At 36.5% G+C, this 24,743-nt stretch overlaps 1 protein-coding gene across 1 annotated transcript in view; it reads left to right on the top strand.

The window, feature by feature from the left end:
- The window catches only part of LOC150082925 (putative RNA polymerase II subunit B1 CTD phosphatase RPAP2), a 110,602-nt gene extending 89,914 nt beyond the window's left edge, over window positions 1–20,688 (top strand). The window contains exons 9-11 of the mRNA XM_090376916.1: window positions 13,770–13,850; window positions 15,504–15,572; window positions 20,313–20,688. Of these exons, the coding sequence (XP_090233042.1) occupies window positions 13,770–13,850; window positions 15,504–15,572; window positions 20,313–20,469 (307 nt within the window). The 3' untranslated portion in view covers window positions 20,470–20,688. The remainder of the gene's footprint in view (window positions 1–13,769; window positions 13,851–15,503; window positions 15,573–20,312) is intronic.
- The last annotated feature ends 4,055 nt before the right edge of the window (window positions 20,689–24,743 follow it).

Consider the following 24,743-nt stretch of genomic DNA (forward strand, 5'->3'; position numbering starts at 1 on the left):
ACTCCACTGACCTGGTGGTCGTGCCGGAGTATAAACAAGAACATATTTCAGGGTCATATGAATAATACATGTAGCTCACCATCATCATATATGCTAATATACAAAATTGGTGCAAACAAGTTTTCAATGAATCCAGAAGTAGCACTTGCTCCATGCTCAAATGGAAGTCTTCTGACAATATTCAATGTTCTTGTTAACACTATAAAGTACAAAAGTCCTTAAGAATATTCTAAATAAGTTATGTAAGCTTGAAAAGGATCAGAACTTCCATGTCAGAATATAGTATTGTTTCTGTCATGGGTAGGGGCCTCCATTATTAAAATTGGACCTGAGACCTCTCCAGGATCCAACAAAACATGTTAAAAATTTGGTGTTGATCTAATGGAGAAAATGCAACCAAATTTGGCAGTTATGTTCTTTGGAGATTGCAGAAGAGAACTACACAAAACAAAATTTACTTAAAAATGACCACAAGAGAAAAGAATGTGCTCTGAACAAGTTACATATCCCATTCATGCATAAATGCAGAATGGAGGCATAAGATGCTGCAGATAAGAATAATACCATACTGTTAAGAGTGCGATGCCTCTCATCTTACCAGAATGTGCTTTGTGAAGCTCTACTACCAAAATGGTCTAGCAGCAGCAATTTGTGATTATAGATGTTGCAAGTGGTGAAGAGTCTTGGTATTGAAGAGGTCTAGTGACATCTGTTGTAACAATATACCATGTGATTGGTGTATTGTTAATTAATTCACATTAATCAACAGCAATTCTGGAAGCATCTGTGGTTAACGTACCAGTACTGACACTAGAAGATAGAACAAGTGCACTTGCAGCAGCGAAACAGCTGGATATACATAATATTCTATGTATATTGTAATTGTCTTTTGTGTAAAATAGTCTTCTGAGCAGTGTAGACAGACTGCTAGGACAGCTCATGGGATTCTGTCAATGATATACAGAAATTGTGCTAGCAGGGACAAGGAGGTGATTATTCCTTAAAGACAATGGTTAGGCTGCATCTTGAGTACTGCGTACAGGTCTGAAGGCCTCATTTTCAAAAGTGATTTCTTCACTCATGAAAATGAGTGAAGAAAGCAACAAGATTAATCAGGGACACTTCAGTTTTGCAAATTGCAGTGTTTAAGATATTAAATGGATTGGGGAAATTAAATGCACATGGCATCGTAACTCTTGCTAATATAATAGACATAAATTTAAATTGAAAAAGGATGGTAGTAGGATAGATGCATAAAAATTTGCTTTTAGCCAGAGAGTGACTGATTATTGCAGCGAAGTTACATCTGGTGTTTTTAAGGTCTTTAGTTTGAATAAATTTAAGGAAAAATTAAAGAAATTATTAGAGGGATAGACAGATGAGGTTGGTATTTTTTTTTTTTTTTTTTTTTATTGGCTGGTGCCATATAAACTTGCTTGCATCATTTGCCACTACTAATACCCCATTTGCAGAAGTGTGGAAGGTATTCATAAGGTTTTTTTCAGTTCTGCTCATAGAAACTCCATTATGAAACAACATTTGAAAGTCACTCATGCTAAAACTTATTGATTGCTTTCTGCATTTTGGCACCAATAGAAGCAGACACCAAGCAGTCGTGGAATGCATTTCGGAGATCAGGTTTGTTTCGCACGCTAAACGTTAAAAATTAGATACGCTAAAAATCTGGTGCTGATTCAACTTTTCAAATTGGATCAACACAAAAAAAAGTCCCATTTGAAACATGTAAAAATAAAAAATAGTTGCTATAAACTTCTCAAAAATCTTTATTTCTGAAATAATAAACATTAATCATAAATTATAAAACCATGTGAAAGGGACTCTAAACAGTACAAAACAAACATACCAACACCAACATGAATAGTGTTGTTCTACTACATGAAATCATACCAATTACAGTAAGTCCCTGACTTACATAAGCCGAAGTTATGCAACTTCAGACTTACATAAACAGTAAAAAATAAGCAATCAATAACAATGCTTAAAAATAGGAATGCAGAGAAGATTCTTAAAATTTATTTATGTTTTTTTTATATAACAGTGAAGAGGACACACATTTCACCATAATAACGTAAAAGCCCACAGAATTCCAGCTATTAGTATTACCGCAAATACAACAAGATCGAGTTTACTGCCCGTTTATAATGAATTGCCCTAACAGAAAAGCCCAATAAACCAGAAACTGCAAATTGCCTTTATTGTTTTATGGTAGTGACCTCCAGAAATTTGCTTAAGTAAAATGTAAGCTCGCATGGGGTGATATAGTGAATTTTCGCCTTAACCCTGTGAAGTTCTTTACAGAAAATTTAATTTTGACCGTTATCATGGTGCCGAAAGAGAATAAGTGACAGCAGTACCAGTAAATCTACCCAGAAAAGGAAAGTGATCGAGTTGGATCAGAAAATTAAAATAATAAGGATGGATGAAAATGGTCAAACATTAACAAGTATCGTGCAGAATTCAGATTTGTGTGTCAACAATGAACACATTAATAAAGGAGAAAGACAGAATATGAGAAATGGTGGAGGGATTGACACCAATGAAGTCAACTATAATAACCAAGGCTACAAAATACATATCAGTTTTTACAGTACAATAACACCCATTTTTCCTTCCTTTTATGTTTTCTTTTGTTATGTGCCACTCCGGCTACTTCACCGCTGTCCCCAGATAAAGTTTTTAATTGAACTAATTAAAAATATATAGCTATTTTTCTTCATTCTTTTGAGGATATTATTTGGCTTTTGTCTCTAGACACTGCAATTTGCAGAACTGAAGTCTTTCGTACTAAGACCACCCTTTTGTTCCCTTCACCAATCTCGTTGCCCTTCTCTGCAACCACCCTTCCTAAGGTGTTGCCTAAACAATGTTTTGTACAATGGGATATCCCTGCTGGAAAAGTTCCTGTATATAACATTGACAAAACTCCATGAGCTGCCCTGGCAGCCTCTCTGCATTACTCGGAGAACTTCATATCTGACTACACAATGCAAAGCAATAAAGGAGGTTATATTGGTCAAATTTTACATGAAGCAATAGCATAAAGGAAATTATGCCAATCAAAAGAAAATTTTTTTGCAGATGACAGTGTATTTATCTACATTTATCTAACTTGTGTTAGATAAATGTAGCTTTTGGCCGTCATATACAGGCTTTCATATATATATATATATATGAGTGTATGTGTTTTTTTTTTTCTTTTTAATGGCACTTTGACATATAAGTATTATTGTGCATACAAATCTGGTAATCAAGTTAACCCAACTAGGTTATCTTAATTCAGCATGGACTATACATATTAATTTTAAGCAGTATATTACTATATGATAATGAATTTTTCATTACATTTTACTGATGAATTTTCATTACACTTTACTGATGAATTTTCATTACCTTCAGCTAAAATTATGTTAAATAACAATACATTTACATATATTATAATTTTAATTATAATATATAATATTATAATACTAATTTTAAATAACAATACATTTACATATATTATACTATAGTACATTCCATTACGTGGCCGTCAATCCCCTACTTCTTCGGGGGCTTTGAGTGGATTGACAGCCCATCTTTTTTTTTTTTTTATGTGAACCCCAAACACGAGAGGTATTAGAACCTATAGTACTTAGTACCGTGCTTGGGATTGAGGTTAAGAAGACGAAAGAAGATATTTGTTGACATTGGACTTGAACTTCTGTAGATTGTAATTTTCAGGAAATACGTATGAAGGAAGGTTGTTCCAGAAAACGGCAGTTGAATGAATAAATGAGGAAGATGAAAAGTTTGTTCTATGGGTTTGAAGTTGAACAGTAAATGGATGTTGGCTGGTGGTGGCACGTGTTCGGACTGTTTTGAAAGAGAGAGCAGGAATTATAGAAGCCAGTTCAGAAGAACACTGCCCATGGAAGTATCTGTAGAAGAGGCATGCGAAGAGCAGAGAAACAGTGCATCTATGAGAAAGCGAGTGGAGAGACTCTGTTAGAGATGAATCATTAATTAACCTGAATGGAATCAAGAAGCCTGAGAGAGGTTTTGGGGGCCACCCCAGATGTGGGAACAATATTCCATGGCAGGGCAAATTTGCGATTTATACAGAGTGAGCAGCTGTTTGGAAGAAAAGTAACGCCGAGAGTGAAAGAGAAAACCAAGTTTTTTAGATGCAGAGGAAGCAATATTTGTAATTTGCTTGTGCCAAGAGAGATTAGAAGTCGGGGTAATCCCCAAAAGAGATATATCATTTTGCCTAGAAATCAGAGTGTCACTAAAGATAAGCATAGGAGTAGAAGAATCCTTTTTGCGAGATATAAGACAAGACTGAGTTTTAGAAGGGTTGAAATCAACTAAGTTGTCTTTGCCCCACTAGAGAATTACCTGAAGATCGGCATTTAAGGAATTGGTAGCAGATTTTCGAGAAGTTGAAACTGATTGAGCAGGACAAGGTTTCTCAAAATGGAAAGTTGAATGCAATGTGCTATCATCGGCAAAACTATGGATAGGATTTCCAGTCAATGGAAGAAGGTCATTGATATACAAGAGGAAAAGAGTAGGGGAAAGAACTGAACCTTGGGGGACACCGGCATTAGTGGAGAAGTTAGAAGACAGAGAGCCATCTACCATCACCCTCAGTGAGCAATCAGAGAGAAAACTGGATAACCAATTACTAAAAACAGTTGGCAAACCATAAGATGGAAGCTTGTTTAGAAGACCTTTATGCCAAACACGATCAAAAGCCTTTGAGATGTCAAGAGCAACTACTTGTGTTTCACCGAACCTTTCCATTGAATTAGTCCATAAATGGGTAACATAAGCCAGAATATCTCCAGTGGATCGACACTGACGGAATCCATTCTGGTAATCGTTGATCAGATGGAAGGTTTCTAGGTAGCTTAAGAGTTGGTGGTTAATGGATTTCTCCATTACTGTAGAAAGAGTAGAAGTAATTGCAATGGGACAATAATTGGATGGGAGGGATTTGTCACCCTTTTTAGGAACTGGCTGGATATGAGCAAATTTCCAAGCAGAAGGAAAAACACCTTTGGAATAAGAAAGTGAAAAAAGGCGGCAAAGAATAGGAGTAAGTTCAGGAGCACAGGTTTTGAGAACAAGTGGAGAAATACCATCAGGACCTGGAGCTTTCTTAGCATCAAGATTCATCAAAATCCTTCTGATATCCTTTTGACGGAAGACTACAGGAGGCATTGAATGGAGTGTGTTGGGAATAGTGGGAGGTGTTTTACCAAGATCATTAATACGTGAGCTGGAAGAAAAATGGGATGCTAGCAGGTCAGTTTTATCCTTGGCTGAAGTGACAACAGAACCATCTGGTTTGGACAGAGGTGGGAGCAAAGATGGGCAAAAGTTGCAGCCAATAGCTTTGGCAAGAGACCAGAATGCTCGGCTACCATTAGGGCAAGAAGCAAGTTTTCTACTCTTAGCCTGTTCAAACTCTAGTTTGGACTGATTAATAACTGCTTTACAACTGTTGCGAGCTTTGATGTAGGCAGAAAATGAAACTGAAGAATTAGAAACAAGCCAATTACGATATGCAACATTCTTCTCTTGGACAGCCTTAGCATATTTATTGGAAAACCAAGGTTTAGATAAAGGACGAGATTTTAAAGTGGAGTGTGGGATAAGGGATTTCATTCCTGCAAGAATAATTTCACTGACACGATCTGAGCAAACGTTGACATCAGAAGTCAGTAATCCGACCAAGGAAAAGAAGAAAAGAAGTCTCGCAGGTCTTCCTATTTTGCATTCTTGTAATGCCAAACAACACGTGGTTGGGAATAGCCATGAGATAAAGGTTCCATTGGAGAAGAGACAATCACCAAGTTGTGATCTGAAGTGCCTAAAGGACCTCTCACTTCGACCGTGTACGTAGAAGGGTTGTTTGTGAGAAAAAGATCAAGCGTATTGGCTGTATGATTAGGATTGTCCGGTATTCTTGTAGGTAAATGAACAATCTGTGCTAGGTCATTAGTAATTGCAAAAGCCTCAGCATCTCGACCAGCTGGGTCGGTGTGACTAGAAAACGGAAGCCAGCTGGAGTTGTGAACATTAAAATCACCAAGGAAAATTACTTCACTGTTAGGAAAGTTGGACTGGAGAAAGTCAAGTTGCAAAGAGAGGAAGTCAAAGAGCTCCAAGTGATTAGTGAAGTTGGGAGAACGGTAGAGACAACAGATGAATTTGACACAATGAGGTAGAGAGATTTTAAGCCAGAGAAGATCAAAAAGAGGAGATTCCAAATTGCCAAGTCTCTGACAGGGAATATCAGAACAGACATATGCACAAGTACCACCTTTGAGGCGAAGGGAATTATACAGCGAATAATTTGGGCATCTGAGATGAGCAGTAGATGAATCAACCGATAACTGAGATTCTGTCAGAAAAAGTACATGGGATTTGGCAGACTGCAAGTGGAAATGGACATCGTTGAGATTAGAATTGAGACCACATATATTTGTGAAATGAATTAGGAAGTCCTTGGGAGGTTTAGATATTTTCGCAGATAAGCTTGCTCTATTAGTTTGACAATTCATGGTGTATTCGATAGTAAGAAAAAGTAGGTGGGACATGCTGTATGAAGTAATGAAATTTTTGGATATGGCATACATGTGGTAAGAATATACCCAGATCCTTGACATAACGTGGCCTCGACAATGCTCCCCACATACACACTACTCGGACTCCCTCCAGTCACTATCTGGCAGAGTAGAGGTAGCAAGATTATACATTAGCTGATCCGGAAGCTTCCTAGAGAGTTACCAATAGGTTCAGTCTGTTGTACTAACTAGCAGCCGGCCTGCGAACACCGTTTAGAGCTGTACCCTCAAAATGTAAGGAATATTGGATCTTGCCACGACGTTCATCATAACCTCAAAAGTCATCAATCATACTGCATGATGGAAGAGATAGGGAAGGGTTGACCGGAACTTAGCTCTAGAGACTAAACATGGGTTCCACCGCTTCAAGCCTTCAATAAGCAAAGTGGCGGTATTTCACCGGTTGATGAGAGTTATCTACCACCTAGTACTGCCTGGTAACATAGAGGGGTGGCGTTCCTCCATGTGGTGTGGGCGCCACACCTCGACCCCGGCTTACGTTGGTTCACACCTGGGTGGTCACTCACCATGTACTTGTGCATGGAAGTTATACCCAGGATTACTAACAGTCCCACCATCGTGAAGGTGCAAGCAGAGGATTTGGCTGTCAGAGACCGTCCGGACTTCGCCGAAATTGGGTCCACTTGACTTGAGTGTCACCCGAATATCAGTTCCATCAGCGTTTTAGACTCCCAGGTAGCAAGTACAGCTTGTCTGGCATATCTGAGAGAATGTCTGTGACAACCTCAAGGACCAAAGGTGGTACTTGTGGTACATCTGATGTAATTTCTCATACCTACCCATTTCTGTTGTCCCTATCCCAGTTTTGCTATATTAATTTCACTTTCAAATTTACATTTTAAATTTAAATTTTCAAATTGTTCACTACAGCAAACTGTGATAGGGGACACAAAGCCCAATGGGTAAGTATCCGATATTGTGAAGGCTCTTACCTACTGTTAGTGTCCTGAGGAAGTTGTAGTTTAGAAAGGGGTTATTAGCATTAGTAGAGGCATTTGATGCAAGAAAGCAAGCTTATGCAGCATCAGCCAAAAAAAAAAAAAAAATCCACTTCCACTTCACCCCTCTGTTCGTTCAAAATACCTGTCCAGCTGAGCCTTAAACTTATTTAGGCTATCAACCTCCACCACAAGGGATGGAAGTCTGTTCCACCAACCAACCACCCGCTGGCTAAAGGCAAATTTCCGCACGTCTATCCTACATCTGTCTTTCCTCAATTTGAATTTATGCCCTCTCAGGCGATTTTTCTGAGCTACAGGAAGAATCCCATCAGCATTGAGCATGCTTAAACCATTCAGGGCTTTATACACCTCTATCAGATCACCTCGCTGGTGCCTAGTCTCCAGACACTGTAATTTGCAAAACTTAAGCCTTTCTTCGTAAGAGCACCCCTTTGTTCCATTCACTAATCTTGTTACCCTTCTCTGTACTCGTTCCAGCAGCTCTACATCCTTCTTGAAATGAGGCCTCCAGACCTGTATACAGTACTCTAGGTGTGGCCTGACCATCGCCTTATACAATGGAATAATCACCTCCTTATCCCTGCTGGAAAAATTCCTGTATATCATTGACAATACTCCATGAGCTACTCTTGCAGCCCGTCTGCACTGCTCAGAGAACTTCATATCTGCCTGCACAACCACCCCCAAGTCCCTTTCATTCTCTACCACTGTCAGTGTAGTACCACAGAGTTGATACGTTGCTCTGGGGTTGCTGTTTCCCATGTGTAGTACTTTACATTTGTCAATGTTAAACTTCATTTGCCACCTCTCAGCCCATCTGCTCAACCTTTCCAGATCCTGTTGCAGCAGCATAGTGTCAGTAGTGTCCTTGACAACCCTGCCAACCTTTGTATCGTCTGCAAACTTGGACATTAAGCCCGATATACCATCATCAATATCATTTATAAATACAGAAAACAATAATGGACCCAACACTGAGCCCTGAGGGACTCCACTAATAACATCAGTCCACGATGAGCAGTGTCCATTGATTACCACTCTCTGTCTTCTCCCCCTCAACCACCCCTTTATCCATAGCAGCAATTTGCCTCCAATGTCACACTGCTCCAATTTGTGTAGCAGTCTTCCATGTGCAACAGTATCAAAAGCCTTTCTAAGATCCAAGTATATAATATCAAAGTTATTCCCTGCATCCAGTTCTTTTGTGACTGCATCATAGAATCCAATCAAGTTGGTCAGGCAAGACCTCCCCTTAACAAAACCATGCTGTGTCTGAGCTATAACTGAAGTCTTGTCTAAATGATCCTGCAGTGCTTCTTTAACCAGTGCCTCCATTAATTTTCCTGGAACAGAAGTTAAGCTCACAGGTCTATAATTACTTGTGTCAGCCTTTGATCCTCCTTTGTGAATTGGGGTCACATTTGCACATTTCCAGTCTATGGGTACCTCCCCTGAGTCCAAGGAAGCTCTCATAATTATGGCTAAGGGTTTGCTTACTTCCTTTGCTGCCTCCTTTAATATAACTGGATAGATCCCATCCACCCCGGGTGCCTTTCTTGTGTTTATCTTCAACAGTTTCTCCTCCACTTTACTCCCAGTTATTTCAAGATTCTGTAGCTTACTGCTAGAGTTGAATACACCTCTGGCATTCCCCTCGCTGAATAACTCCTCATGTGTGAATGTCGATGCAAAATATTCATTTAGTTTGTTAGCTACCTGAGCAGGATCATCAACACTTGACTCATCAATATCAAGTGGACCAATCTGATTCATCCCCTTCCTTCTAGAGTTTACATAAGTAAAGAACTCTTTGCTGTTTTTCTTTGCATCCCTTGGCAAGGATTTCTCGTAATCTGCCTTCGCCTGCCTAACCTCCTTTGTAACTTGGTTGCATATCAACTTGTATCTATCATAGGCTTCTGTGTCATGTGTTAATTTGTATGTATCCCATGCATTTTTCTTCTCTGCCATATGCCTCATTAGTTCATCTGACATCCATTTTGGCCTAAACCTTGAACAATATTTCTTAGTTGGTATGTAAAGCCTAGTAGCTTCCAAGATAAGTTCTTTGAATGCTTCCCATTTTGAATTTGCTGTTGGTAACATCATCAGTTGGTCCCACTGTATAGAATTTAAATACTGTCTCAGTCCATCGTAGTCGCCTTTACGGAAGCAATAAACCTTCCCTTTACCCCTAATGATAGTTACCTCTTTGAGTAAATCCCACTTCAGCACACTGTGATCACTGCCACCTATTGGTTCATTTATCTGCAGATTCTTAATGCATGAAGAATCACTGCTGATAATCAAATCAAGAGTATTACTCCCTCTAGTTGCCTCCCGAACATGCTGATGTAGAAAACAATCATCCAATAAATCCACAAAAGTCCTGCTAGTGTGTGAGTAACCAGCCCCCAAATTCCAGTCAATATCTGGGAAATTAAAATCTCCCATTATAAGACACTCTGATTTACTGGCCCACTCTATTTCCCTGTACAGTTCCTTATTATACAGGCATACCTCGGTTAACGTTACCTCTGATAACGAAGCTTCGATATAACGAAGTCCGCAATTTCAAGCCCCATTTAACATAAAAATATTCCAGTTTAATCACCTGAAATCTAAACAAACTGAAGAAATTACGGAAACCTTTGGGGCTTCTCGTGGTTGGTTCGAGAAATTTAAAAAACTGGCCAGGATTCATAGTGTAAAATTAACAGGAGAAGTTTCCAGAAAAACTAAAGGAAATAATTGAACGTGAAAATTTTCCACCAAATTTGGTGTTCAATGTTGACGAAAGCGGTTTGTTCTGGAAACGGCTATCAACAAAAAGCTTCATTTCTATTGAAGAAAAATCAGCTGCTGGGTTGAAAGCAGCCAAAGACCGTTTAACGTTACTCTTTGGATCAAATGCCTCTGGCGATTATAAATTAAAATTGTTATTAGTTTACCATTCAGAAAATCCGAGGGCGTTAAACGGTAACATAAAACTGAATTTACCTGTAATACGGAAAGCAAATAGAAAAGCGTGGGTTACCAAGGAGTTATTTACTGATTGGTTTGTTAACCACTTTTGTCCTGAAGTAAAACGGTATTGTCAAAAAAACAACTTTGAAGAAAAAGCTCTTTTGTTGTTAGACAATGCTCCGGGACATCCTACTGATCTTAACACGTTGGACACATGCATTCCTGTCAAAGTTGTGTTTCTTCCAGCAAACACAACTTCCCTGATTCAACCATTGGATCAGGGAGTAATAGCATCATTTAAAGCTTATTATCTGCGTCGAACATTAAGCAATTTAACTGAACTAGAGGATAAAGAGGAAATGACAGTTAAAACTTTTTGGAAAAACTACACCATTAAAAACGCAATTGAAAACATTGATAGTTCTTGGAAAGAAGTCACTAAGAAATGCCTACATGGAGTTTGGCGCAAAATATGGCCAGAAGTTGTACTAGAAGAAGAAAATAACATCCAAGAAATTAGAAATGAAGTTATCCAGATGGCTCAATCAATAGGTTTCGAAAATGTCGATGAAGAGGATGTTAGAAATTTATTGAATGCAGAAGATGATGGTTTTTCAGTGGAAAATTTAGAAAACCTTGTTAGCAATGAAGACGAAGTTAAAGAAGTTCCTGCCGAAAAAGTGTTAACAACCAAAGATTTAAAAAGGTGCTTAAATGACATTGAAAACGTTTTAAATTTTTTTAGTGAAAATGATCCTGATTTAGGAAGACGTTTTATTGTTCAGCGATCAGTGTTAAATGCAATAACTCCGTATAGGCAATTGTTAAATGAAAGGGAAAAAAAGCATAAGCAATCAACTTTAGACTCATATTTTAAAATGTGATTTCACTTTGTATGTAAGTTGACTGTTTATTTAATAAAACTTTTTTGTTCGAAAAAAAAGCTTTTCATTTTCTTTACGTAGGAACGTATCCCTATTCTGGCCATAGTATTTTTACCTCTGAAAACGAAGTTTCGCTTAGCGAAGTAATTTTGTGGAACGCATCCTATTCGTTATTCGAGGTATGCCTTCAGAGTCATTAGGCCTATAGCACACTCCTACTCTCAATTTTGATCTCCCAATGTTTATGTCACACCAAACTGACTCCACACTGCACTGTCCAGCGATGTCGACTGGCTTCACTTCCTTCACTTCCTATTTCCCACCTTCTAATTGTTATATAGGTAGCAAAGCTTTTTACTGCACAGTCGCACTTATTTATACTGTGTTGTGTTGGTGCATTAGCCTCAGGCCCCGACATCCTATGCTAATGTCTGCTGTGGGGGGGGGGGTGTTTATTTGGTTGTTGGTTTTCTGTTAATTTCTTATGAAATATGCCAACAATGGGATTTAAGTTTGTCTTATCAAATTGTATTTACATGAGTATTTACATTTACCTTTGTATTTACATGTTTTTACTGTTATTTGTACATTTGTTTTTGTCTTACCTCGGACTGCGCTGGTAACGCTTTTCTAAGGCATAACAGCGCGTATATTTCCTAAGGTATGGCTATATACAGCCTCTTACTAGGTGATATTTTCTAATACTTTTATATTTTTAGCTGGGGAGGAATTTTTACTGAGGGTTGTAGTGTGGTCAGACGACGAGCCTCGTCTGAGCGCATTACAACCGCCCTACAATACACACACACACACACACACACACACACACACACACACACACACACACACACACACACACACACACACACAGAGAGAGTGTTTCAAAAATGATGGTCAATAATTTAAAGGCGAAAAGTACAAACTAAAATAAACAAAAAAAAGTCCCAGTGAACATCGGGCCGCAAATGAACCATTTTCACGATAATGATCATTTTCTGTTAAGATCCGCCACTGACTATGGGAGGGTAGTCTGTATTGCTGAGACCTCGTACATGCTGGATATGGTGGGGGTACAGTAATTGGCAATGTAAAATTCGCCACACACTGCTATGACTCAATACATGCTCTTTCAGAGCAACCCTCCTTGTCGAAATTCCTAGATTTTGTTCTTTTCTTTCTAACACTTTCCTCAACATCAGGTGTTATGCTTCTGGGCCTACCTGCTCATACACCATGTGCGAAGCACCCATGTTCTCTAAGGTGTTGATGTACCCTGATGAACGTGCACCTGTTGGGCTGCCTTTGGTGGGGAAATGCTTCTTGGTACAAATGTGCAGCCTCGAGTGCACTGCCTGGAGCAATATGGCCTTAGTTGCTAATACTCCTAAAAACCAAATAACAACAACAATCGAGTGCACTGCCGTTGGCTTTACCATATATGAAGTGCATGTCCGCATACTCTTCGTTGCTGTAACCTCTTTCCATGTTGACTATCCTTTGACAAGAACTAGTATACCTGCTACGTCTCAGAGCATTGAGAAAGGGAGACAATGAGCATAACCTAAACAAACAAGTCAGTGGTGGATCCCAACTAGAAATGTGCAATATCTCGAAAACGATTCATTTAAGGACCCATGTTTACTAGGCTTTTTTTGCATATTGTAGTCTGTACAGTTCACCTTTAAATTATTGACCATCACTTTTGAAACACCCTGTATATAAAACAATATTCACATTCATCCTGTATTCTTGTAAACTTTGTTTCATTCTGTGCTACATTGAAATAATAACATGCAAGTGTGCTAAAAATTATTCCATGTCCTTATATTCCATTAAAGTAATTACCAACAGCAGTATGACCTAGTTATACTATGCATTATCTTTGGCATTGAATAAGAAACTACATAACAATGTGTAGTTCTTAAAGATGTGTAATTTGGGACAAGGTAACTTTAAAAAATATCTTAGCTCAATTTAGTGTTGCAGTGTGCTTTTCTTCATTTATAAAAAAAATAAATATAGGAATAAAGCATTTGGCAGATGCTACCGTAATAAGATAAACATAGGGAGGGGGAATGATTGCAATTATGATGTACTACATGGTATAGATGAAAATATTAATTTTGAAATGGTTTTGAACATGTTAGTTAATGATAATACTGGAAAATGACACAAATACACACATGCATATAAATCTAGTCTGATAGCATTAAAAGTTAAGTTATTTTGTTTATCTTTAATATTGTCATTATCAAACTTCAGAATATTTACTTTTTTTTTTTTAAAATAAACTAATGCAGTTATCCTGATATTCTCTTCCCACTGGGACTTCGACTAAGTAGCATCAGCGTAAACCTCTACCAACTCATAACTACATTTAAGTGAGTAATTCATTTTTTTGTATTATAGTTTGCAATGATTTTTAAATTATAAACAACTTTAAAATATTATAAAAAGCTGTTCAGGAACGTTCTGATTTATTTTCTCCAAACACTCATATAACTAATGATTTGAATTTATATCTACAGGGTGTCTCAAAAATATTGGTACAAACGTTTAGGGGAGGTAGGTAACATCTAAAGGAATGTGAATCGCATAGGAACCCATACCCGGAAACGTCACAGGAAAGTAGTAGCAGAGGCACAAGAAGCAGAAATGACACGACAGTAATTAGTGGCAAACATTTATTTGACATAATATTAACAATGGAGTACGAGATGGATGCATTTCATGATGTTACAACAGATGCTCGAAGGTTCCACCATGAGATGCGATGCATGCGTGACACCGACGCAGCATGGATTGGTGGACACAGTCTAACACACCTGGAGTTTCTTTGACAGTAGCAGCAGCGCAGACGAGTCTCACCATGAGATCCATTTCTGTCTCCACAGGCAATTCATACATGATAGATTTGAGGTCCGGTAACCTGATTTGATAGATCAGGTAAGCGTGGGGGCCAGGCAACGGGTCCACCACAGCCAATTCATCGACACCCAAAACGCCTGTTCAAATGGTCACGAACACACCTTCCATAATGGGCAGGCGCCCCGTCATGTTGAAACCAAATGTTTCATCTCACATTTGCTGGAACATCGTCAAGTAACCCTGGTAGAACTTGTTCAAGAAAGATCAGATATTTAGTGGAGTTCGTGCTGGATGATAACAAGTATGGGCCGACTAAGCAGTCATCGATCATACCTGCCCACACATTTATTGTGAAGCGATATTGTGCTGGAATGGGGCGCACACCATGTGGGTTGTCGTGAGCCAAACACATGAGCATTGTGCTGATTGAATAAGCCTTCCCGAGTGAAATAAGCCTCATCCGTGAACGAAACATAGGCTGGAAAATTCAAGTCTTGAACACTTTCTTGGAGAAACCACTGTGCAAAAGCCGCACGTGCAGGATGATCTTGGGGGATAGCAGTAACTGAACCCTTTGGAGATGAAAGGGGTATAAGGAATTGTAATGCCAGACACGCTGTATACTGCAATGAGACATTCCTAAGGCAGAGGCAACGGCACGTGTGATGGTAGTAGGATTATTCTGGACGGCATTCAACACACTTTCTTCTATGGCAGGAGTTTGCGTCAAATCTGGTCTGCCCGCACTACTCCTGTTACCTCTAAATGACACATAATCACACAAATTTTGATGCACACTCGCAAACAAACAGTGGTCCGGTACATATCTGTCTGGGAAGCATTCTCCATTAATTTGTTGAGCGGCTCATCCATTGCCCTCTGCTAATCCATACACTAGGTGCATGTCAGGCAGCTCACAGTTCATATATCGATGCATGCTCTTTGTGCAGTGACTACTGCTTGAATGAGTAAACCAGAAATTTTCCCTCGCGAACTGACGAACAGCGCCATTTACCGACTTACGGTGACGTTTTTGGTTATGGGTTCCTATGCGATTCACATTCCTTTAGATGTTACCTACTTCCCCTAAACGTTTGTACCAATATTTTTGAGACACCCCGTATTTAGAAGTTGTAATGATTTTTTTTATTTGCATATTCTTTTAGGTTATCAGCATATTCAATAACGCATAAACCACCAGTATGGATATTGCTGGCTCTTGTACTCCTTTATATGTAAGTATTATTCTTAAATCTCTATAAACATAAAATTGATACTCTTTAGACCATCGTGAGATAGTGGCAGATATTTGCTTTCTCACCTACAAATTTGTAAATATTTTACAAACTTTTCACAACTTTTAAATCTCTTTAGATTGAGATCTCAAACAGTATCAAAACAAGGGCAAAAGTTCTGTATCTACTTAAGAGTTTCCAAAATTATTAATAGCTTTATGGTTTAAGCATGAAGTTAATCACATACTTCCACATTTGAACTGAAAAAGTCTAACAGATAAAATACAACTAATGTGTAAGTTTTCATCCATGTTACTTAAGTTATATTTATTAATTAATTATTTAATAGGGCTTTTTGTACTGTATTATGCAAGAAGTTTAACTTAGCTGTTTTGGTAGAGTTATTAATTTCTTTCTATATATTAAAAATTGACATCCCATCATCGTTTTGGCAGCCATAATTTGTTAGTTATTAGTTTATTATAAGCCTTGCACCATAAGTGTGAATATCATGTACATTATGCTTGAGCAATGCTAATTTTTAATATATAAAAATATTGTACCAAGTAGAATTTTTCTTAGTGTTAGTATATAGTTTAGAGAATAATCAAATTACTCTTAGAACTTAAAGAAATAAGATTTTTTTTTTTTTTTTTTTTTTTTTGTCAAAAACAAAGTATAAAAATATCAGAATTAATCCCTGTGGTAACTATTTTGATGGTTTCTTTTGAATCAAAATTAAAATAAATTGCATTTCCAAAAGAGAGAAAGCATACCAATTTATTTTAAAACACTTGAACATTCAAACAAAGTAAAAGAGTGTTGAGTATGTTGTTAAGATTCTCCAGTATTCTACAATAAACAAATTGTGTAAAGTCATTAATAATTGGAAGAGCCCTAGCATTCTGAGCATTAAAATCATTGAGAAAAATTACTTCACAGGTAGGAAAGAAGTCAGACTGGAGAAAATAGAGTGAGATGTTGAGTTGGGAGAATAATAGAAGTAACAAGTGAATTTTACAGTCTGAGGTAAAGAGATTTGGAGCCAAAGGAGATTAAAAAAAAAAAGACTAGATTCCAGAATAGGAAGACTGATGGGGAAAATCAGAGCAGGTGCACAGATATCACCTTTAAATCAGGAAATAATCAGGACAAGTATGATAAGAGGTGGTTGAGATAACTGATAATCAACATCGTCAGGAAAAGTAAGTGGTGTTTAGCAGATTGTAGATGGAAATGTACATTACTGAGATTAGAACCAAGGTCATATATTTGTGAAATGAACTGAAAAGTTCTTGGTTGTTTTATTCTTTTTATGGATAAATTTGTTCTGTTATTTTGACTATTCATGTTGCATTGTATGTGGGGTAAAAGTTTGGGTTGGACATCGTATGAATTGATGAAATTTTAAATATAGGATACACAGCAAAATATTTACTGTTTGTTGCTACAATTATGTTGCAGATAACAGTAAACAAGATAGCTGGTGCTGATCGAATTATCCATCTATATTAAAAGATTCAGCAAAAGAGGTAATCAAATCTTTAGCCAATAATGAACGTATCCTTGGATTCAGGGAGAAGTCCCTTCAGATTTGAGATGTGCAATTGTCCCTCCTATTTACAAAGTATGAAATGGGCGATTACAGACTTGTAAGTTTGATTTTGTACCAGCAAACATAGTTAAAGAAAACTAATACAGTCAGTCCTCATACAGCACGATAGTTGCGTTCCTAGAAACCCTCGTGCAATGCAAAATCGTGCAATATAAACAACAAGCCCTATGGGAAAAATGGGGTTAGGTGCCGACCACCCAAGATTGAACACACATTTGTAACCAAAACATTACCAAACACAATAAATAATCGTAATAAAATATTGCTAATGCTTTTACTTCTATGGTAAGCAAACTTGTTTTTTGTTTGATTTTCTATCCAAACAGATGACAGGCGTTCCATCTCTTCCAATTCTTTGTGTCTTAATCTAATGGATTTTAATTACACTTTGAGTTGTTCCTGCTATGAAAGTTGTTTTTATTTTCTCTGCATTCTTTCTAATTCTCGGCGTTGCCTCATTTAGGTCTGTAGCACGTGCAATATCACATGGTCTTTCATTTCGCTCAAAGTGTTTCACAATTTCATATTTTTTCTCTATCGACAGAGGCGGACTGGCCATAAGGCTTATCGGGGAAACCCAGGTGGGCCAGAACCCGATGTGATTTTGACCATAAACCATAGTATGAGGCCACTATAAATTTTCCCGGGTAAGAATTTTTGACCGAGTCCGCCTCTGTTTATCAATATTGCTTTTCTTTTTCTCTCTGAATCTGCAGTATCTTCACCAGGATGCCTCCTTTTCACACCTTTTAAGTATTTAACTCATTTTTAGGGAATAAAGCACAATTACAAAACGGGGAGGCACGCTTGATACACATAAACAAAGCTGCGCGCACGTGTAGCAACTGAATAAACAACACCGTAAAGGCTGAGATACACTATTAACACCTCACATTTTACTAAAGCACATTTCGAGGGGTTACTACCATAAAACAATAAAAACAATTTCCAGTTGCGTTTCTGCTAGTGGAATCTGTTATAAACTGGTAGTAAACTCGATCTAATTGCATTTGTGATTATACCGATAGCTGGAATTGTTGGTTTTTACGTTATTATGGCGAAATGTGTTTCCCCTTCACTGATATAAAAAACATAAATACATTTTCAGAATCTTCTCTTCATTCCTATCGTGTTGCGTTTGGGGCGATTCTGCGTTCGACTGCTCGTTTGGGGTGATTCTGCGTTCGACTGCCATTTCTTGTAAACACAAAGGACAAAGGCGAATCGTGCATAAGCGAATTCGGTTCGTGTTATATAAGATATCGTTCCCCTATTTATAAATCGTGTATGATCGAATTAGTGTAGTGTAAACGCGTGTTATACGAGGACTGACTGTACAAGGTCATCTGGATGAGAATGAAGCTATGAAGCAATCACAGTATAGTCTGATTACCTACTGTGAGATAGTCACAGGAGAACTAGGGTGCAATGAATAGTTTTTATAATTTACTTAAATTTCAGTGAAACTTCTTATACATTCCCACATACTGTAGATAAAAGGATTAAGTATTGGAAGACAAAGCAATTATAAATGACAACACACTAATGTTATGAATGTGATTCCAGAGTTCAGTGCCAGATCTCTTATTAATGATATGGATGTAGGTATCTATCTCAAGTTTACTGTGTAAGTTTAAAGACACAAAGGAATACAGGGTGGCTAATGATGTTAATCAGTGTATGTTACTTCAACGAGATATAGACAAACTATTCAGATGGGCTGAAAAAAATGGCAATTGTGGTATAACGTTGATAAAAATGAGAATACTGCATACCATTTTGGCATCACCAAACTGAAGGTAGTTTAATAGAGGGAGAAAAAAGACATGGCATGGAGGGATAATTGGACAGTTTTGCATAAAGTTCTCTGAGCAGTGCAGACAGATAGAACAGCACATAGTTCTGTCAGTCATATAGAGAAACTTTGTCAGCAGTGACGGAAAAAAAAAAAATCCCATTTGTATTAAGCCACATGTTGAATACTGTAGACAGATTTGGTTGTAGATCTGTTACAAAAGGTGCAGAGAAAGGTACAAGATTAGTTATAGAGCATGCTTACCAAGAAAGAATTTAGTTCTCTAAATTGCAACATCTTGAAAATAGGAATCTGCATGGAAACATAACTGAGGCATTTAAACCCCTTCAGCCCCTCAAAAAAAGTAATATTTAAATAAGGATAGGCCAGTGGCATTTTTACAATAATGTTACATACCTGTCAAAAGTTTTTCTTCTGATATATGTTATTATTTTAAATATGCTGGTCCCTCCCCTCCCTCAATTTTACTCTACAAAATTTAAAAATACACAAAATCCAATTTCACTTGCTATGTTTATGTAGCCTAAGTATAAATGTATTTTTACAACATTATGGGGAACCTATATAGACTTGATTATAAAACTACAGAACTTTTCATATCATAATTTCAGGGTTTTTTTTAAGTGGCATTAAAGATACCAGTGGAGTTTAGTACACCATTATTGTTACTGGTTATCCGGGTAATTTGTTGTTAAAAGAAAGTTGCCCTAAGTAAATTGGAGTCAAAATATATATATTTAAAAAATATATATATATACACAAAGATGAATTATTTTGAATTTATGAAGTGATGTCACTATATCTATTTGGGTAAAATGGCATGGTGTCCTATAACCAACTTCAACCACATCATGGAATGTGAAGATTTTTGAATAGCCAATTACTACTATATAATTGAACAGAATTTTAAAAAAATAAATGAAATGTATTAATAAAAGTAGATAAAGGTGGCAAAGAACTTTAAAATAGCAGTTTATTGCATTTCATGACAACATGTACAATTTACTCACTGCAGCATATGACATGCATTAATTAGTTTTGATTAATTTGCAACAAAGCTGGATCTCCATTAAAAGTCGTTCATTTTCAATTTCTAAAAGTTGGCAGGTATGTTGCTGGAGTTAATATAAGAACATTTTGGCTGTGAAATGTAACTTTCAGTCCTAATGGGAAGGAGTTGAAATATAAGATCAATCTCTGAAAGATAAATTTTAAAAATTTAACGTTCACAAGAACATTAATTTATAGACAGTATATATAATGCAAAATGATAAGACAGTTCTAATATTTTGCTGGTTCTAATTTTTAGGATAAGTGAAACAATGCCAGAAATTAAAGAGGTTTTAAAAAGATCTGTATCCAAAGATCATCTGAACAAAATGCTCGAGGGGATGCACTGTAATGTGGAATATGTAGAAAGTCTACAGTCTTCTGTTTTAAATCATCATTATTTACTCTCTTCCTAGTCTTTAATAACTATGTAAAACTGACAAATTTTCCTCACCTACAAATTTGTAAATATTATACGAACTTTGCATACTTTTTAAATCTCTTTAGATTCTGAGATCTTAAACAGTATCATAGCAAGGGCAAACGTTCTGTATCTACTTACAACTTTAAAAATCCATTAATGAGCTTGTAGTTAATTACAGGGGTAAGGTTTTGGTTGAAGGTAGAATCATATTTCTTCAGGAATAAGATTAACTTGGACACATTTTGTTTTTCTTTTGACTTGCCAGATAAACCAGAATATTTATTATTATTATTACACAGTACATTCAAAAAAATTCTTGGAATTATATCATAATAAATCTCTCTCAAGGGTGGGAGAGTATGAAACTTGTACATCATCTTCAGTATATGCTTATCTGGAAATATAATGCAAGTTCTGGTATACAGAAAGTTTAACCTTGATCTGACAGTCACAACCCAATTTCATATTTTAGTTTTCGTTTTTGGTAATGATAAAGTGTCACTGATTGAACAGCATGCTAACATATTGTGTGTGCGCGCTACTAAAAGGGGTCTCCATTTAAAACACTTATTTAGTTATGGCAAGAATATGGTGAGATTTTAAGAAACATAGTCAAGTGTACATATGGTAAACACAAGCTACTGTGACAGTAATATAACTTAAGTATTGCATATGAGTTTCCATGTGAGGGAACAAAGGAGTATGAACTAAATCAAATAATACATATAAACATATAGACTATTAGGATATTACTAAAAAAAAAAACAGAAAATAAGTAATGACAATTTTTAATATTTTGATGTTTTTTTTTTATTTTTGACAATAATCCTATTTTTTAAAACAGAGGGGGGAAAAAAAATTCATAGCATGTATACGATCCAGAAATGGACCTGCAAAAGGGTAAAATTAAATCAAAAATAATCATTCTATGCAACTTTCACAATGTGTTCGTATTTTATTATTACACTGTAATGCAAAAGTTGCTTATGGTTAACTGTTTCTTATATGTATTTTGTGTGCTGAATCTAATGGTATCATTGGTTTTTGTTGTACCAATAATTTGGTGGCAGCTGAAGATTATGCTTCTGTGACATTTATATGTAGGTGTTTACTAGTAGTGGTAAGCATTTACATATAAAGTTATGAAACACCTTCGTTTATGGGATGTTTCATAAAGTGTGGGCCATACTTTTAGGGTTGATAGGATGGAGAAAATAATGAAAAAGGCTTATATAAACATGTGTCCAAACCTAAAACAGTTACAGCGGTGTGATTGTTTGAATTTTAAAAAATGATTAGATTTTCATCAGTAAAAAAAAAAAAATAAGAACAAACAGACACATACTTAGTGAAATGTTTAATTCATATTAGAGACTTCAAGATTCTAGGGTTCATTCGGAATTTGCAAGGTGAGTTTATTAAGTTCTAATCAGCATTACAAAAGAGAATGGTTCACCAGAATTGAGTTGCAGTGTGATGCACATGATGTGATAAACAGTCCCTTGGACTAGTCAAACAATTTGTTAAAGCGCTGGATCCTTTGAGCAACACCCTCAAGAATGATATACAATCTATTTCCAAAATTATCTGATGCAGAAGTGTAAGTTTATTAGATGTGAGCCCAATTAATTCCACAAGTTAAGCAGATAGCTTCACAAGAACTGGAAGACAAAATGACTGATGCTTAACAAAATGGCTTTCTTGAAAGCCATTTTATTAAGCATCAGTCATTTTGTTAAGCATTTTGTTAAAAATTGCAAATAACTAGTTGACAAATTACAGAAAAAATGAGATGCAGACTGTCAGTCAAGCTCCCTTGGTTCTGCTCTGACCCTGGATTTTTTCCAACAATGTTAGTGAAAATGAGCTTGCCATAGCTCCATTGGTTCCACTTTCACCTAGAAGGTGGGATGAAGTTGTGGTAAACTATATTTAGTTCTTGGTTTGGCACACTTACCATAAGAGAGAAAAAAAAAAAAAATTCAAATACAGTGGAAAGTGCTTATTGTGATCACTTAGGGATACATATTAGTTGATAATGATAACTGATGAAACAAGAAGGCAGCTGTCCAGCATTATTTATTGGTGCAGAATGGAAAAGTGTACAGGTGACCCCCACTTAATGCTGATAATTCATTCCGGAAAAACAGAGTGCTGAGTGAATCCGCGCTAAGTGAGCGCCGCTTTCCCATAAGGTAACATATGTATTTGTGAGTTGCAGTTGGTGCCATAGGATATTTCATAATCAATAATAAATGGTAGTGAAAAGATGCACAAATGTCGGTCAAAATATTTAATATTCAAATATTTGTACATATAAAATATTCTGCATTACATGCGTATATAATTATGTGGTAACTACTTAAGTATCAAAATTAAACTTAAAATTCCAATTAAAATCATGAATTTCATTGATCTAAATTGATTTTAATTGATGAATTTAATCATGAAAAATGTGTCGATTTTGGGTTGCACTTTGGCCCTCTTCGAAATAAACTAAAAGGGGTATTAATTTTAAATCCCCCGCAGCGTTACCACCTAACAATAAAGTCAACTGATCCTTCACCGCTTTGAAACCTGGCATGTTTTTTTCTTCTTTCAATATGAAAGAAGAGGCATTTGTTTCCACAAAAGTCCTGCTTCATCTATGTTAAAAACTTGTTGAGAAGTATAACACATAAGTCTCTTCGATAATTTTAAAAAGTTCTCTTTTGAGAGTTTCGGCCCCTTCATCTGCACTTGCGGCTTCTCCCTGGATTTTAAATCTATTCAACCAGCCCTTACCAGTTTTAAATGGTTCCACTTTTTTCTTTTTTTTTTTTTTATTAGGTGAGTTTTCTTCAGATCATCATATTGGCTAATCTCTCTCTTCTTTTATAATATTTAACTTAACTGAATTCTGCATTGGATATTACCTTCAATAAAATTAGTTAGTCTTTCCATTTCAATCCTAATAGTCGACTAGCCCTAGTTGCTTGCAGTGGAACAGCTATCTTTCCTGCTGCTAAATTAATTCTTTATTTTTTTTATAATTGTTCTTACAAAACTTGCAAGTCCTAAATTATGGCACATTGACCACTGACCGGAATCGATTCGCTTCAAAACGTCTTAATTTAATTTTCAAATTCAGTCTTTTTCTTACATTTATAGTCTTCGTACTGCACCCAGACGTTGCTTTTTCATTCTTATCGGCCATTATTAACTCTTCGAAAATGTAACTGCGTTGGTTGCATTAATTACGATACAATGTTCAAGTAAACTGTCCGTTACACACGATGTCTAATACTGTACTAAGTGATGACTAGACTTCGGATAAATGCATATAACGCAAATATTACAAGCAATATACTTGATAATTTATTAAAATGTTGATCTCAGAACCATGTAAAAAGTCACTGTACTGCAATTAAATTAGTGTGCGAGAAAATTTCACCGAGCGTGGGAAAATTTCTCAAGCCGGCATTGGAAACGTTTTAATGCTGTTTTGGTATTCATTTTCAAGCTATCGACTCCATCAAATGAAACGATTTTGTTAAATATGCCAAAAGTGCAATCTGTAAAAGAGCGTTATAGTGATCTGTGACAGCATTATAGTCAGATACAGGTTATAATATAAGAATAGCGTTATAGCGAATCAGTGTAAAGCAAACCGTGTTATAATGGGGGCCTGCTGTATATAAAAAGGTGGAAGGGAACAGAAAGAAAACATTAAAATCAACCAATATAAAATACTTTTGACTATTTTCTTCAAGAATAATAAAAGTTTTCTTCATCAATAAAAGTGAAATTGTCAAAACGTCTCTGGAAATACATACAAAGCATTAAAATAAAATCAAGATCTACAAAAGGGCTAATGCTCTGCTGTAAAACAGCCAGATGGGTAGGAGTACAGACATAATTATTTCTTTTAAGAGTAATAACACCAACAACTATGTGAACTAAGAAGTAACTAGATGCACAATGTATCAGAGTTCAAGAACAAATTGGGATGTTACATAATCACTTCCACTACACTACACATAAACTGCAACAAGGCACAAAAGTGATAATATAAACTGAAGCACAGATTACTACTTATGATAAACTTGTAGAAAATATTATTCTCTATGGAAGTTAAACATTGTTTATAAAGCAGATATGGTATTATAATTGTATATTTACTTTGCCGACCGGGTGGGTAAAGTGCCTGCCTGGCAACCCAAAGGTCGCGGGTTGAATCCCGCCTCGGGCTTGGAATAGAGTAGAAAATGCAAAAACCTTGGGAGG

Source organism: Mastigoproctus giganteus, chromosome 7 (genome assembly GCF_048544385.1).
Source record: "Mastigoproctus giganteus isolate SK-2022 chromosome 7, ASM4854438v1, whole genome shotgun sequence".
NCBI classification, from domain to species: domain Eukaryota; kingdom Metazoa; phylum Arthropoda; class Arachnida; order Uropygi; family Thelyphonidae; genus Mastigoproctus; species Mastigoproctus giganteus.